The following is a 16866-nucleotide window of genomic DNA, read 5'->3' as shown; positions in this document are numbered from 1 at the left end:
TGGTCAGACACCTAGAGAAGGACTGTTTCCCTGGTCAGACACCTAGAGAGGTACTGTTGTCCCGGTCAGACACCTAGAGAGGTACTGTTGCCCTGGTCAGACACCTAGAGAGGTACTGTTGCCCCGGTCAGACACCTAGAGAGGTACTGTTGCCTTGGTCAGACACCTAGAGAAGTACTGTTGCCCTGGTCAGACACCTAGAGAAGTACTGTTGCCCTGGTCAGACACCTAGAGAAGTACTGTTGCCCTGGTCAGACACCTAGAAAAATTACTGTTGCCCTGGTCAGACACCTAGAGAGGTACTGTTGCCCTGGTCAGACACCTTGAGAGGTACTGTTGCCCCGGTCAGACACGTAGAGAAGTACTATTTCCCTGGTCAGACACCTAGAGAAGTACTGTTGCCTTGGTCAGACACCTAGAGAAGTACTGTTGCCTTGGTCAGACACCTAGAGAAGTACTGTTTCCCTGGTCAGACACCTAGAGAGGTACTGTTGCCCTGGTCAGACACCTAGAGAAGTACTGTTGCCTTGGTCAGACACCTAGAGAAGTACTGTTGCCCTGGTCAGACACCTAGAGAAGTACTGTTTCCCTGGTCAGACACCTAGAGAGGTACTGTTGCCCTGGTCAGACACCTAGAGAGGAACTGTTACACTGGTCAGACACCTAGAGAGGTACTGTTGTCCCGGTCAGACACCTAGAGAGGTACTGTTTCCCTGGTCAGACACCTAGAGAAGTACTGTTGCCTTGGTCAGACACCTAGAGAAGTACTGTTGCCTTGGTCAGACACCTAGAGAAGTACTGTTTCCCTGGTCAGACACCTAGAGAGGTACTGTTGCCCTGGTCAGACACCTAGAGAAGTACTGTTGCCTTGGTCAGACACCTAGAGAAGTACTGTTGCCCTGGTCAGACACCTAGAGAAGTAATGTTTCCCTGGTCAGACACCGAGAGGTACTGTTGCCCTGGTCAGACACCTAGAGAAGTACTGTTGCCCTGGTCAGACACCTAGAGAAGTACTGTTGCCCTGGTCAGCATTATTGTGCTTCTTTTGGTGATGAGTGTTAATGTGTGCAGAGGGTCCCTGGTTCACGCCCAACTCAGGACAGACAGGGGTGGCAGCTATGTTGTTACACAGGCAACAGTCTTGGTACACTGACTGCTAAGCTATTGACCTGTTTAGCTAGCTGAGCGACACATTGGCCCAGTGGATCTCAATGTTAAATAGGCCAAATCAATCAGACACCCTCTCTATCTCTCTCTATCTTCATGCTCTACATGTGAGTGAACCTGACCTGCAGGACCAGAAGAGGGGCAGCAAGTGAAAACAGTCACATTAGAGTGTTTCCCTTGCCTATCTTTGTTGCATCCAGCCTAGAACGTTTTTAATACCATTGGTTTCAATTGAAAATGTAGGTTTGTGTAACCCCTAGTCACTGGCCAAGGGTCAAATCAGCAATTGAGCCTGGTGACAAGGTAAGAGGTGAGGTAATATTCAGTGAGATGTTCTAGCTTCAACAGTGAGATAAATAGTAACCGTTAGGATTTGGGATTGCATAATCTGATCCTAGATCAGGCAGAAGGTCTACTTCAGTTTCAGCAGGAGCAGTGTAGTTAGTAGGGTAATCTGATCCTAGATCAGGCAGAAGGTGTCCCCCTTCTGCCTGATCTAGGATCAGATTACCCTACTAACTACACTACTCCTGTTGAAACTGCAGTAGACACCTAGAGAGGTACTGACAGTCAGACATGTAAGCTTTTATATCGCCGCACCATTTGTGCTCCAGAGACTATGAGCTTTGCGTCTGATAAAGTATCCATTTGTGTCTTTAGAACGGATGTATGCTAATGCTAATTATAAATGAGTTACCCGAACGATAGGGGACGGACAATCTTTACTCATTTATTTACTTAGAAATGCTTGGGCTGCTCTTTTGTCTACCTCTGTGCTAGTATTTCGTGACAGATTTGGTTATGGGTAATCTCTCGTGGACAGACGTACATAACATAAATGTATCTGATCCTAATCAAGGTTACACAAGATTTGGGATCTGGGTTTACGAGATGAGGTTATTGGTGCCAAGATTACCCCTGTGCACCTCTGTAATTCAACCCTTGATTTGTCTCTCTCCTTTGTGCTCATTCTCTATGTGCGCTATATTATTTAAAGGCCCAGTGCAGTCAAAAATGGGATTTTCCTGTGTTTTATATACACTGCTCAAAAAAATAAAGGGAACACTAAAATAACACATCCTAGATCTGAATGAATGAAATAATCTTATTAAATACTTTTTTCTTTACATAGTTGAATGTGCTGACAACAAAATCACACAAACATTATCAATGGAAATCAAATTGATCAACCCATGGAGGTCTGGATTTGGAGTCACCCTCAAAATTAAAGTGGAAAACCACACTACAGGCTGATCCAACTTTGATGTAATGTCCTTAAAACAAGTCAAAATGAGGCTCAGTAGTGTGTGTGGCCTCCACGTGCCTGTATGACCTCCCTACAACGCCTGGGCATGCTCTTGATGAGGTGGCGGATGGTCTCCTGAGGGATCTCCTCCCAGACCTGGACTAAAGCATCCACCAACTCCTGGACAGTCTGTGGTGCAACGTGGCGTTGGTGGATGGAGCGAGACATGATGTCCCAGATGTGCTCAATTGGATTCAGGTCTGGGGAACGGGCGGGCCAGTCCATAGCATCAATGCCTTCCTCTTGCAGGAACTGCTGACACACTCCAGCCACATGAGGTCTAGCATTGTCTTGCATTAGGAGGAACCCAGGGCCAACCGCACCAGCATATGGTCTCACAAGGGGTCTGAAGATCTCATCTCGGTACCTAATGGCAGTCAGGCTACCTCTGGCGAGCACATGGAGCGCTGTGCGGCCCCCCAAAGAAATGCCTCCCCACACCATGACTGACCCACCGCCAAACCGGTCATGCTGGAGGATGTTGCAGGCAGCAGAACGTTCTCCACAGCGTCTCCAGACTCTGTCACGTCTGTCACATGTGCTCAGTGTGAACCTGCTTTCATCTGTGAAGAGCACAGGGCGCCAGTGGCGAATTTGCCAATCTTGGTGTTCTCTGGCAAATGCCAAACGTCCTGCACGGTGTTGGGCTGTAAGCACAACCCCCACCTGTGGACGTCGGGCCCTCATACCACCCTCATGGAGTCTGTTTCTGACCGTTTGAGCAGACACATGCACATTTGTGGCCTGCTGGAGGTCATTTTGCAGGGCTCTAGCAGTGCTCCTCCTGCTCCTCCTTGCACAAAGGCGGAGGTAGCGGTCCTGCTGCTGGGTTGTTGCCCTCCTACGGCCTCCTCCACGTCTCCTGATGTACTGGCTTGTCTCCTGGTAGTGCCTCCATGCTCTGGACACTACGCTGACAGACACAGCAAACCTTCTTGCCACAGCTCGCATTGATGTGCCATCCTGGATGAGCTGCACTACCTGAGCCACTTGTGTGGGTTGTATGCTACCACTAGAGTGAAAGCACCGCCAGCATTCAAAAGTGACCAAAACATCAGCCAGGAAGCATAGGAACTGAGAAGTGGTCTGTGGTCACCACCTGCAAAACCAGTCCTTTATTGGGGGTGTCTTACTAATTGCCTATATAATTCCACCTGTTGTCTATTCCATTTGCACAACAGCATGTGAAATTTATTGTCAATCAGTGTTGCTTCCTAGGTGGACAGTTTGATTTCACAGAAGTGTGATTGACTTGGAGTTACATTGTGTTGTTTAAGTGTTCCCTTTATTTTTTTGAGCAGTGTATATTTCCACATTATGAGGTTGGAATAATACTGTGAAATTGTGAAAGTGATGATAATGCCCTTTTAGTGTAAGAGCTGTTTGAAAAGACCACCTGAAATTTCAGACTGTTTTGGTGGGATGGAGTTTTGGCCTTCCATAGTGACATCACCATGTGGTAAATTAGTTAATAGACCAATAAGAAAGAGAGTTACAAACCTCTCTGCCAATAACAGCTAGTTTTCAGTTCTCCCCTCCCCACTCCCAGACAGTCCTAGCTAAATTATTGCTTGAGAAATTGCTCTTTGCTAATAAGCTTCTTTTTTTTTACAGTGAGTGTTTTCAATTAAAATGGTAAGGTACTTAATTGTGACCCAGAAATGATTTGATATTGAGATAAAAACGGCTGCGTTGTACTTTTATGTCACCCTATGTAAAAGATGTTAACGCGTGTTCACCAGCTCCCAAAGGCAAGCAGCTCTTCATCTCCACTACCTTATTTAATGTCACCCTACGTAAAAGATAACTACATTATTTAATGTCACCCTATGTAAAAGATAACTACATTATATAATGTCACCCTATGTAACATATATTGTTATTTAATGTCACCTTACAGATGTAGGATCTTAATTTTATCACTCTTTTGTTGCTGAGAATTTTCAGGAAATGCAAACTTGTAAGGTATTCAAGGTTGAAAAAGGCTTCTAAAGTTTGTAATTTCCACATTAAAATGACAGACTTGATTTGCCCTAATGAAAAATGTATCAACCCCTACAAAAAATGTCCATGAATGATAATCCACATAATAATTCACATTTCCTGTTGCTGCAGGATTATTTTCCTGCTGTAGCAAACTGGCTCAAATTAAGATCCTACATCTGTATGTAAAAGATCTTCTTACTTAATGAGTGTTCACCAGCTCCCAAAGGCAAGCAGCACTTCTCCAGCGACTCGGAGGATGAGGACGACAACAGGAAGTTCAAGATCAAGATCAAGCCGTTGCCCTCCGACACTGCCAAGTGTGCAGTTCCCTCCATGGACGAACTGAAAGCTTCCGTAGGAGGTTTGGCTCTCTCTCCCTCTATGGTGAGCCCTTGATGTTCTAACTGGATGGAACTGGAGTATGGTGAAGTTGTCCCTAGATGCTGATTTTGGGTCAGTTTAGCATTTTCCCGCTAATTGTTAAGTCTTGGATTAGGGGAGGGAAAGCTGACCCTAGAACTGTACCTAGTGAAGTAGGTTAAAGTGCAATGTCCCTGACCGGACTTGAACTTGGGTCATTATTACTAAGGGCCACGGCCTTAGCTGCTACTCCAAGAACGCTAGCTCTCTCGGGTATATGAAGTATTAAATGAATCGGTTTGATGAAACTGAAGACGGCTACAGATAATTCTAGCCAGTGACATGATCTGGAATGTACTGAACATCTGAATATCTGTCCCTCCTCTCACTTCCTCCCCCTCTTTCCCTTACTCTCTCCATCTCCCTCTCTCTCCCTCTCCCCCTACTCTCTCCCTCTCCCTCTCTCTCCCTCTCCCCCTACTCTCTCCATCTCCCTCTCTCTCCATCTCCCTCTCTCTCCTACATCTGTTTCTCTTGTAGAGGAGAAGTCCGGTAAGTCAGTAAAAAAAATATTTTAAAAAAGTGTATCTGTTTCAGTATATAGAAAAGGCATGGCATGAATTCACTTGGCTGTGGATTATTTTCTCACTTGGATTATTTTTCCCATGCTGTAGCAAAAAAAAAAACAGCGGGCAAAATGTTACACTTTTTGTTGTTGTTATAAACAGATTTTCTGTCATATCATCAGATTAGAACCAAACAATCATTGTTTTCACGACGACATCAAGAAAGACATCGTTTTGGTTGTTATCTGGTCAGGTATAGCCCAATTACAACCAGATGAAGATGTATTTTTCTGGTTGCTAAAAAGACGTTTACAAAACGTCCTTTTCACAACCATAATGATGTCAGTGATTGTCATTACAACCAGTTTTGCCCGCTGGGATAGGCTCTTCTATTTGAGTTGTTTAGCTATTCTAATTCCTCCCTCTGCATGTTATGTATGCTTTATGTTACTATGTTTTATGTTACTTTATGTTACATTTTCACTGCATGCCTTTAACACATTTTATTTTAGTTGATAACTTTACTTGAATCTCCCTTGACCAAAGCTAAAAAGAAAAACGAATGCGACAGCCAGACAGCCACTCAGAAAGTATAGACTACCGATAGCTGTCCATGGTGCTGAAATTGCGACACGTTTATGTGAATCGATTATAGGCTTTCTGTGGTACCAGGGCATGTAGCCTATAGCTTTGCTTTAGCTAATGGATAAATGTTTATTGGTAAGCTTATTTGATCGTAATTTTCTCATGTTAAGCCAAACATTTCACAAAGCTATACACGGTGTCACAAGGCTGCCATTTAGACAGGTGGCTCGCAGCAAAAATGTAATTACTTGATCAGTAATTAAAGTTGGAAATTCAAACATTGCAGATTTATAAAATTAATGTTCCATACAACAGCATACTAATCAGCAACCAATTGATTTTATAAAATTATACAACTGTCCTGTATAGCTTACCTTAACCTGCATGACATAAGCCCTGCTCGCACTCTCTCCCAGCTTGGATAGAAATTTGCTGTGTGTAAAACCAAATAATACAGTCAGTTCACCCTCAAAACACTATCTTACTATGTTTCATTAAGCAGTGTAGCCTACTAGCTATAGCTATATACAGTATTTAACTGCTATTTATAAACTCTTTATAAAAATACACATCAAATAGCCTAAGAATTAAGGAAAAAAGCAGTCGGCTTGAGGATAAATTTCGCTACTATTGTTGAACTCAGCAGATTTTGTCTGGCTAACAGCCTACACAAATGGGCTGCAATCAAGTTAAATGAAATGAAATCCAATTTGAGAGACTTCTCTGGTGTTCTGAAGTCCTCCTGGCTGCTTCTCTCTCTCGCTGTGTCTCTTTTCCTCTTTCTTTCTCTTAGAAGAACGTATCTCTGTGTCTGTGCTTGTCTCTCTTTTTCTACGTAGAGGCCTACAGTAGCTACAGTATGCGACTGCGTCCCCTTCCATTTTTGTGTGCAGATTTTTTCACCACGGCCTGTAGGTCCAGGTTGCTGGCCCGACTGTTTTCTATACCGAGTATTGACAACCCAGACAGTCTTTTCTGAGACATTGTGCATGATATGTCCATTGCGCTGCACACAATTTAAACTAAGTCTTGAATGATGCATGCCAAGATATACCAGAGATAATGGACTGTTGATATTGCAAACACACAACTCAAACGCCGGTTCAACAGTATGAACAAAATCGCAAACCTCTTTTTTAGTTTGAGCCCCTAAAAACTGTGGTAAGTTAAAGATTATAATCTGTTTGCATCTGCCAATGTATTGGCTGTCCAGTATCCAGACGACCTGTCCCCAGAGCTTCTTATACAGTTCATCTCTTTCCGGCAATTAAGGAGAATGAGAGGTTCATGTAAAGGTGTTGCAGAACTGCTGTATTTGAATCACCACTCCCTTCTGTTTCCCTTCTGTTGCTATGGCAATCAAGCTGTTTTTAACCATTCCTGTAACTGTCACTTCTGCGGAGAGATCGTTTTCTAAACTAAAACTCATAAAGAACTACCTAAGAAGCATTAGGCTCTCGGTCTGACATGCGCTTTTGAACACCTGAGTAAGCTCCACTCATTGCACTGTCACCTTCATCGTCTTGACCACGGCATTTGTTCACCAATATCCCCTTACTTTCAATCAGTTCAATTCTTTCATTTTCAAGGCCTGAGGCACTTTGATCAGTCACATTCTTGAAGGACAAGAAACAAATACTTAGCTTCCTAGTACATATGGAAATGAAAAAGGTTGAGGTAATGTAACCTACTAGGTGCTATGTTGTATTGACAAGCTGAGGTAACGTAACATACCACGTGCTATGTTGTATTGACAAGCTGAGGTAACGTAACCTACCACGTGCTATGTTGTATTGACAAGCTGAGGTAACGTAACCTACCACGTGCTATGTTGTATTGACAAGCTGAGGTAACGTAACCTACCACGTGCTATGTTGTATTGACAAGCTGAGGTAACGTAACCTACCACGTGCTATGTTGTATTGACAAGCTGAGGTAACGTAACCTACCACGTGCTATGTTGTATTGACAAACTGAGGTAACGTAACCTACCACGTGCTATGTTGTATTGACAAGCTGAGGTAACGTAACCTACCACGTGCTATGTTGAATTGACAAACTGAGGTAACGTAACCTACCACGTGCTATGTTGTATTGACAAGCTGAGGTAACGTAACCTACCACGTGCTATGTTGTATTGACAAGCTGAGGTAACGTAACCTACCACGTGCTATGTTGTATTGACAAGCTGAGGTAACGTAACCTACCACGTGCTATGTTATATTGACAAGCTGAGGTAACGTAACCTACCACGTGCTATGTTGTATTGACAAGCTGAGGTAACGTAACCTACCACGTGCTATGTTGTATTGACAAGCTGAGGTAACGTAACCTACCACGTGCTATGTTGTATTGCTGCGTTACTATATGTAGGCTTTATTACACAGTGTTGAAGTAAAGGGGTGTTACATTCTTTTCAGTTCTATTTGACTGATTTGTCACTCACTCTCTGACCAGGTCTCTTCTCTCTTCCTTTTTGCTGGTCTCAGAGACGCAGCCCGGTAAGTCGCCACCTGGTGGTTCATTTTAAAAGTGTCTGCATCCAAATCACTTGCAGGGAAATAAATTAATTATGAAGATTGTCTTTTGGAGTGCTGTCAATTTAATTCTTTATACACCCAAACACTGCCTTTTCATTTCAATGCCTATGACATTTACCGATGACCTCACAAAATATTGTATTTGTTTCAGTTTCCATATATACTTACAGTTAGTTTTTCACTCTATTCTTTCACATTAGCAATTGTACAGGGAGACTAATCCAGGACCTATACTGTAATTACTGGTTGAACTGTTTACATTCATGTTTTGTATGTTAGGTTACGATTCCTTTTTACTGGTATACTGAAAAGTACTTTGTTTTCGTTGCAGGGCTCGATAAAGAGACACCTGTCTTGTAAGTACATTGTTTGTGGAAGTAGTGTAATGCTATCTGTAATTTGTTTTACAGTCTGTCAATGTCAACTGAATACACATACAGTACAGTATCTTGTCATAGTTCTACACCATCAGTTACACTAGTTGTTTAAGGTTGGGATGCATACTGTAGTTTCAATAGTTTGAGTTAAGATGCACATTCAGTGGCTGTCAGTATAAATAATATATTATATTACATTATGATATATAATCTAATATCACTGGTATCGGTTGTTATTTCCAGGTGAGGAGATCGCCAGACCCAGACGCTCCACCCCTACGCCAAGCCCCGCCCCCGAGACACAAAGGTCAAAACTGTGCTAATGCTAAATGTTCTGTTTGGGAAAACAATTAAGCTGTTAAATTCAATTAAATAACAAAGTACAAGTACATCGCTGAAATCTTGATTATCAGAGTTGTAAAATTGTATTTACATATCTTGATTTTACCATCTCTTGCAGTGAGAGAGTATCCCAAAATCGCAGAGCATCCCCAGCTTTCTTCAGGCCTCCTCCAGAGATGACCTATGACTATGAGACACACAGATATGATAGTAACAGAAATGATGGTAACTCTCACAAGAATAGTCTTCCTGACTGCATGTGTGTGTTTGTGTTGCATGGGTTTTAGCTATGTGTTAGTACAGTCAGTGGTATCTTGGTTGATTGCTCCTAATCACAATAATACTTTCTGTAGCTGTATTATCACCAGGGCTTGACTTGGACTGAAATAGGTGCCAGTGCTCATTTTGAGTGCCGGTAGTGCTTATACAGTGCCCTCAGAAAGTATTATTAATTAAATTAATTAATTAATTAATATTAATATGCCATTTAGCAGACGCTTTTATCCAAAGCGACTTACAGTCATGCGTGCATACATTTTTTTGTGTATGGGTGGTCCCGGGGAACGAACCCACTACCTTGGCGTTACAAGCGCCGTGCTCTACCAGCTGAGCTACAGAGGACCACCTTGACTTATTCCACATGTTGTTGTGTTAAAGCCTGAATTAAAAATGGATTAAATAGATTTTTTCTCTCTCACCCATCTACACACAATACCCCATAATGACAAAGTGAAAACATGTTTTTAAATTTATTGAAAAGGAAATACAGAAATATCTAATTTACATAAGTATTCACACTCCTGAGTCAATACATGTTAGAATCACCTTTGGCAGCGATTACAGCTGAGTCTTTCTTGGTAAGTCTCTAAGAGCTTTGCACACCTGGATTGTACAATATTTGCCCATTATTCTTTTCAAAATTCTTCAAGCTCTGTCAAAGTGGTTGTTGATCATTGCTAGACAACCATTTTCATGTCTTGCCATAGATTTTCAAGCAGATTTAAGTCAAAACTGTAACTCGGCCACTCAGGAACTTTGTGACGATTCTGTGCAACTTCCGGTGTGTGTTTACTGTGAACACTGAGGCTGTTTACTGTGAACACTGAGGCTGTTTACTGTGAACACTGAGGCTGTTTACTGTGAACACTGAGGCTGTTTACTGTGAACACTGAGGCTGTTTACTGTGAACACTGAGGCTGTTTACTGTGAACACTGAGGCTGTTTACTGTGAACACTGAGGCTGTACCCACTTTAAGTTAGTTTTAACAGTGGTCAAGTAGGCTACTGTGGCTATTTGATCATAATGTAGGCCTACCAGAGTGGCCTACCATCAAAAACAATGGAGAAAATGTATCCCATAACATTTTAACATGGAAATAGCTGTTCTATCATTCAGCCTACAGTAGCAGCCAATGTGTGGTGTTCAATGTAGCCTACATTCCATGAGACTTTGGGGGGAAAAAACATGCAGGGCTTGACATTAACAGGGCTTGACATCTTTCAGACAAGGAGGTGACTGAAAATGTTGTTGTGTTGTTTGATGCAAGAAACTACTTTACAAAATAAAATGCATTATTATTCCCATACCATTATTACAGAGAATCAGACAAATTATGCTACCCTCTGCCTATTGGCTACTTAGCTTATTCAAGCCTGTCTCAAAATACAACACTGCCCCTTTAAGACCCCCAAAAAAGCTCCTTACCTGACTCGCTTTTCAAAGATGTCTAGAAATGTACACGTTTTGTGCTCTTGTAGGGAGCAATCACTCCCCTATTGCTGACTACAAATGATCTATAACTGGGCTAATAACTCACTAACTAGAAAAGGATATGAACAAAATGTGCACAGGTGGCTACATGCAGCTCTCGCTTTGATCTCAAAACAAGCGCATCTACTCACGACCGCTCATGCTGTAAACACAGTCCAGTTCAAAGTAAATGGCACAGATCCATATATGGCAGTGGTCTATTTGCAAATAGGCCTACTGCAGCTCTGATTGTTTGTGCCACACCGGTCTGTGCGGAGTACGGGCTGAGTCGTGCATGTCAAGGCAATAGAATCCTACTCCGATGTGTTCTGCCTACAACAAAATCTCTTGCATAGTTCGTTTTGTTTCAGTATGTTGCATTGAAAGTGGCTAATATTGCGTTGATTAGATCACAATTGCCACAGTAAAGGGAAACGTTGATAGTGTTAACAGGGAAAACTCTAGAACAGTGGTCACCAACCTTTTCTGAGTTAAGATCACTTTGAGTCAAAATGCAAGCCGAGATCTACCGCTCAGATTTTTTTAAAAACATTGCTTTCAAAAATGTAACCTATGCAACATTAACCAATTAAAAACAGTACTGTAGCAATGAGGTTTGTGCAGTAAGCTATAGGCCTAATGAATTATCACCGCATATTGGCTTTGCTTCAATTGCCCTGCCAATGCATTGTTGTTCGGGCTATTTACATTTTTTTGAGGTAGGCTATATAATCCCACCGGTAATAGATCTGTTTTTGTATTACTTGTGAAGCACAGCTGAGTGAGCATACATTTAAATAATTAGCTTATTTATTTCTATTTTACTGGGCTGATGGTGCCTGTATCTGATGGTCAGTCTATTTTACTGGGCTGATGGTGTCTGCATCTGATGGTCAGTCTATTTTACTGGGCTGATGGCGCCTGCATCCGATGGTCAGTCTATTTTACTGGGCTGATGGTGTCTGTATCTGATGGTCAGTCTATTTTACTGGGCTGATGGCGCCTGCATCCGATGGTCAGTCTATTTTACTGGGCTGATGGTGTCTGCATCTGATGGTCAGTCTATTTTACTGGGCTGATGGTGCCTGTATCTGATGGTCAGTCTATTTTACTGGGCTGATGGTGCCTGTATCTGATGGTCAGTCTATTTTACTGGGCTGATGGTGCCTGTATCTGATGGTCAGTCTATTTTACTGGGCTGATGGCGCCTGTATCTGATGGTCAGTCTATTTTACTGGGCTGATGGTGCCTGTATCTGATGGTCAGTCTATTTTACTGGGCTGATGGCGCCTGTATCTGATGGTCAGTCTATTTTACTGGGCTGATGGCGCCTGTATCTGATGGTCAGTCTATTTTACTGGGCTGATGGTGCCTGTATCTGATGGTCAGTCTATTTTACTGGGCTGATGGTGCCTGTATCTGATGGTCAGTCTCAGTGGAGGGAGAGAACAGCAGACTGATGGTCCGCCTCTCAACATCCCTCCGCTCTCCCTTTCCTCCACTGACCAAAAAGGGACACCGTCTTCCAGCTGATGGCAACTCGAGTCGCACCGCATTATTTCTGCCTCATGCACAAATTCATGTTGTTACTCCTATGAACAGAGAAAGTGATCAATATTCCTTGATATTACAAAAGACCCAAGCTGCTAATAACAACAACAACAACGCAAGCCTATAGATACACTGTCCTACTCATTCATTACTGCTGCAGTGCTTGTTGTAGCGCTGAGTGGCAATAGGAAGAACGCGCATTTTATGGCTTATAAAAGTGTTGAATACAAAGTGTTGACAGTGCTGAGTAAGAACTTAAACATGAACTCACTCAAAAAAACAGCAGCTCTTTGCTGTATTTGTTGACAGTCTCTCTAGTCATGGTTTTAAACGTTTTGAAATCTCACAGTATCAACTTTGCTGTAGCTTTATTTTATGCCGGCTACTTTACTGCAGACACGGTAATCTGAGCCATCCGATTGGCCAGCGGTAGGCCTATAGTGCGCTTGATTTGCTCTCTGGGCCCGCCGGGAAGGCAGAGTTTGTACCTTCAGACACATGAAATGGTTCAAAATGGAAACAGTTTGCCTACCCGGCACGCAGGGCAGCTGAATCTGGTGTTTTTTATTGTTTCTTTTTACATAAATGTTTGGCGATCGACTAGGAATGTCTTGGAGATCGACCAGTTCATCGTGATCGACCAGTTGGTGACCACTGCTCTAGAAAGTTGAGTGACGTTCAATCTCATGCTTCTCTCTGTGGGCTGATATTTCTGCGAGGCAGTCCTGGGGAGCTTTCTGCGAGGCAGTCCTGGGGAGCTTTCTGCGAGGCAGTCCTGGGGAGCTGCACAGCAATCTTGGGGCTACTGCGCACGCACATCTTAGAGGGAACATTGGTACTCAGTAATGTGTTGTATTGGATTAACCCCAAACATAACATTTTGTATTCAGGACAAAAAGTGAATTGCTTTGCCACATTTTTTTGCAGTATTTCTTTAGTGCCTTATTGCAAATAGGATGCATGTCTTGGAATATTTGTATTCTGTACAGGCTTCCTTCTTTTCACTCTGTCAATTAGGTTAGTATTGTGGAGTAACTACAATGTTGTTGATCATTATCAGTTTTCTCCTATCACAGCAATGTAACTGTTTTAAAGTGACCATTGGCCTCATGGTGAAATCCCTGAGCGGTTTCCTTCCTCTCCGGCAACTGAGTTAGGAAGGAAGCCTATATCTTTGTAGTGACTGGGTGTATTGATACACCATCCATGCTCAAAGGGATATTCAATGTCTGCTTTTTTGAACCAATAGGTGCCCTTCTTTGCATGGCAATGGAAAACTTCCCTGGTCTTTGTGGTTTAATCTGTGTTTGAAATTCATAAAAAAATCATGTTAAACACTATTATTGCACATCGAGGGAATCCATGCAACTTATTGTGACTTGTTAAGTACATTTTTACTCCTGAACATGCCATAACAAAGGGGTTGAATACTTATTGACTCAAGACATTTCAGATTTTCATTTTTTTATTAATTTGTAAAAAAAAAAATGAAAAACATAATTCCACTTTGACATCATGTTGTATTGTGTGTAGTAGGCCAGTGGCAAAAAATAAATCACAATTTAATACATTTCAATTTCAGGCTGTAACACAACAGAATGTGGAAAAAGCCAATGGATGTGATTACTTTCTGAAGGCACTGTACTTAGGTTCAGGAACTCCACAATACTTTTGAGCTACTCTATAAGAGGTGCAAGAACTCAAGCAGTGAAGACCTCAGTATACAGATATGAATATATGATACAGTATATTATGATGATATACTGTATATAATCTAATATCACTGGTATCGGGTTGTTCTTCCAGGTGAGGAGATCGCCAGACCCAGACGCTCCACCCCTACACCAAGACCCGCCCCCGAGACACAAAGGTCAGAGTTCAAAACTGTGCTAATGCTGACACAGCAAACATGCTACCATATTTGCTATGTACTGTGTTGATAGAATTTGTGTTGGGTCTGCTAAATGTTCTGTTTGGGAAAACAATTAAGCTGTTAAATTCAATTAAATAACAAAGTACAAGTACATCGCTGAGATCTTGATTATCAGAGTTGTAAAATCGCATTTACATATCTTGAATTTACCATCTCTTGCAGTGAGAGAGTATCCCAGAATCGCAGAGCATCCCCAGCTTTCTTCGGGCCTCCTCCAGAGACGACCTATGAGACACACAGATATGATAGTAACAGAAATGATGGTAACTCTCACAAGAATAGTCTTTCTGACTGAATGTATATTTGTGTGTCTTTGTGTTTTTACATAATGGGATCTAAATGTGTGTCAATAGTTTGTTAGGTTTGTGCATCATATCCCACTGAGGTGTGATGAGCCATTTTTATATCCTGTCTTTGTCTATCATAGTAGTCTGTATAGAGGCTGATGCATGGAGTGACTCCAGACCATACTCTGTATCCCCTTTGACCAGACACTTTCCCACAGGAGGTAAGCCCCCACTATATCATTTATATCAGTCATGATTGTGCTATTATATTATTATAATAGAACAAGCATGGCATTTGCTAACACAGCCGCGGGCCACATTGAAATCAGCTTGTTGTCCGCATATGGCTTGCAGGCCGCCAGTTTGAGACCAATGTTGTAGCCATTGATTCTTGAAGAATATAACTTATAAATGCCTCATGAGCTTTAGTTCAACTGTCGTACCACATCAGAACCCAAAATATAAGCTTGTTTTACTCCAGTGTTTATAAAACAAAGTAAATGTAAACAAACACTGTAAAGCCTCAAAACATGGTTAGAACTATAATGTTGATATCATGGATGGTCAGTCCTTGCATCCATAACTCTGTCTATGAATTTGAGAGTGGTTACATTTCTCCAGCCCCATCCCTCAGCTTTTTACCAAAACAGTGGTGGGGAAACACTTTGTTATTGTTTCAACAGCTGATTGCCGCTTTAAGTAAGTCTACAGACTGACCTAGTGTCACACCCTTTAGTGCCGTAGTAGTGTAGACTAACTGGTGTACAAAATGCAAGTCGTTTGACCAAGTGTCACTCTCTTTGTAGCTCCTCCTCCACTTCCTCCCAAGAACATCCCAGCAGCTAGTCAAGGCTATTCTTCGTCTGATTCTTCCGGTAATATTATTTTGCTAGTGACCATAATTCCCATATGGAAGCAGATTCATGCCAAAACTTCAATGGTTTTATTTGTTTTCGTTTTGGCATGAATCAGCGTCCATATTCCCATGCCTCGTGCACACTTGTCATTGTTCTTTGGACAGCATTGATAGAAGTGAACTCAGGAAGATCTCTGAACTTTTTTTTCCCCCACAGCTGATTTACCCAATGGGAGAATAGTCTCAAGCCCCGCCCCCATCTACCTGAATGTCCAATCCCCAGCCTCATACAGAGGTTCCCCGGTGCCTGACCTGGACGATGTGTTTGGCCCCATGGAATCCTCCCGGACCAATGAGGGCAGGGCCTCGCCCCGATGGGTCAGCTTCAACAGTGAGAGACCGCCCCCACCGGACGAACCGGCCCCGCCTCCACCCCCTGCCTATCCTCCTCCTGACTCGCCCAACTCCCTCTCCTCTGCCCTAGACTCCCCCTGCCTCTCGCCGGGCCCCCCTCCGGATGAGCCTCCCCCCTCCCCACCGCCCTTCTCCTCTCCACCCGACTCGCCCATCTCCATCATCTCCATTCCCCCTCCAGACGAACCCGTTCCCCCCCTGCCTCCCGACTTCTCGCCCCCGGACTCCCCGCCATGCATCGCCATCAATCCTAGTCTGTTTTTGGATGATGATGAGATACTGGAGTACTCCGCAGCTCCCTCTGCCCCTGCTGCCCCACTGGAGTACTCCCCTGCCCCTACCAGTCCCATCCCTCCCCCCCTGCCTGCGGAGCGCTCCCCTCGGGCAGGCGTCCCTTCCCCTCTGGTGTTCCTCAGGGAGGAGCAGCCTGACTTTATGGCCTGGCCCCTGGGACTGACCCCGGGCTTCAGGGGCACGCTGTCCCCACCCCTCCCCCCGCACACCTACAGGCCCATGGTGTCCTCCCCCGGACCCTTCCCAGGCAGTGGTGAGTACCACTGTAGGAAAACATAGAAATATAATGGGTAGATTACCACTCTTGGAAAACATAGAAATACAATGGGTAGATTACCACTCTTGGAAAACAGAAATATAATGGGTAGATTACCACGCTAGGAAAACATAGAAATATAATGGGTAGATTACCACGCTAGGAAAACATAGAAATACCGGGGCGGCAGGTAGCTTAGTGGGTAAGAGCGTTGTGCCAGTAACCGAAAGGTCGCTGGTTCTAATCCCCGAGCCGACTAGGTGAAAAATCTGTCGATGTGCCCTTGAGCAAGGCAC

The 16866-nt window shown here is 43.2% G+C and overlaps 1 protein-coding gene across 1 annotated transcript in view; it reads left to right on the top strand.

The window, feature by feature from the left end:
* The window catches only part of LOC311146303 (SH3-containing GRB2-like protein 3-interacting protein 1), a gene marked incomplete at both ends in the record, with an annotated part of 38800 nt that overhangs the window by 12701 nt on the left and 9233 nt on the right, over positions 1 to 16866 (top strand). Inside the window, 11 exons of the mRNA XM_084182793.1 lie at positions 4677 to 4843; positions 5360 to 5371; positions 8460 to 8471; positions 8842 to 8866; positions 9131 to 9194; positions 9348 to 9454; positions 14337 to 14400; positions 14626 to 14726; positions 14891 to 14971; positions 15557 to 15625; positions 15824 to 16567. Of these exons, the coding sequence (XP_084038919.1) occupies positions 4677 to 4843; positions 5360 to 5371; positions 8460 to 8471; positions 8842 to 8866; positions 9131 to 9194; positions 9348 to 9454; positions 14337 to 14400; positions 14626 to 14726; positions 14891 to 14971; positions 15557 to 15625; positions 15824 to 16567 (1446 nt within the window). The remainder of the gene's footprint in view (positions 1 to 4676; positions 4844 to 5359; positions 5372 to 8459; positions 8472 to 8841; positions 8867 to 9130; positions 9195 to 9347; positions 9455 to 14336; positions 14401 to 14625; positions 14727 to 14890; positions 14972 to 15556; positions 15626 to 15823; positions 16568 to 16866) is intronic.

The sequence above is a fragment of the Coregonus lavaretus genome (genome assembly GCF_964263955.1).
Source record: "Coregonus lavaretus genome assembly, chromosome: 19".
Taxonomy (NCBI): Eukaryota; Metazoa; Chordata; class Actinopteri; order Salmoniformes; family Salmonidae; genus Coregonus; species Coregonus lavaretus.
The sequence above is the reverse complement of the archived record's forward strand: the minus strand, read 5'-3'. Positions and strand labels throughout refer to the sequence as shown.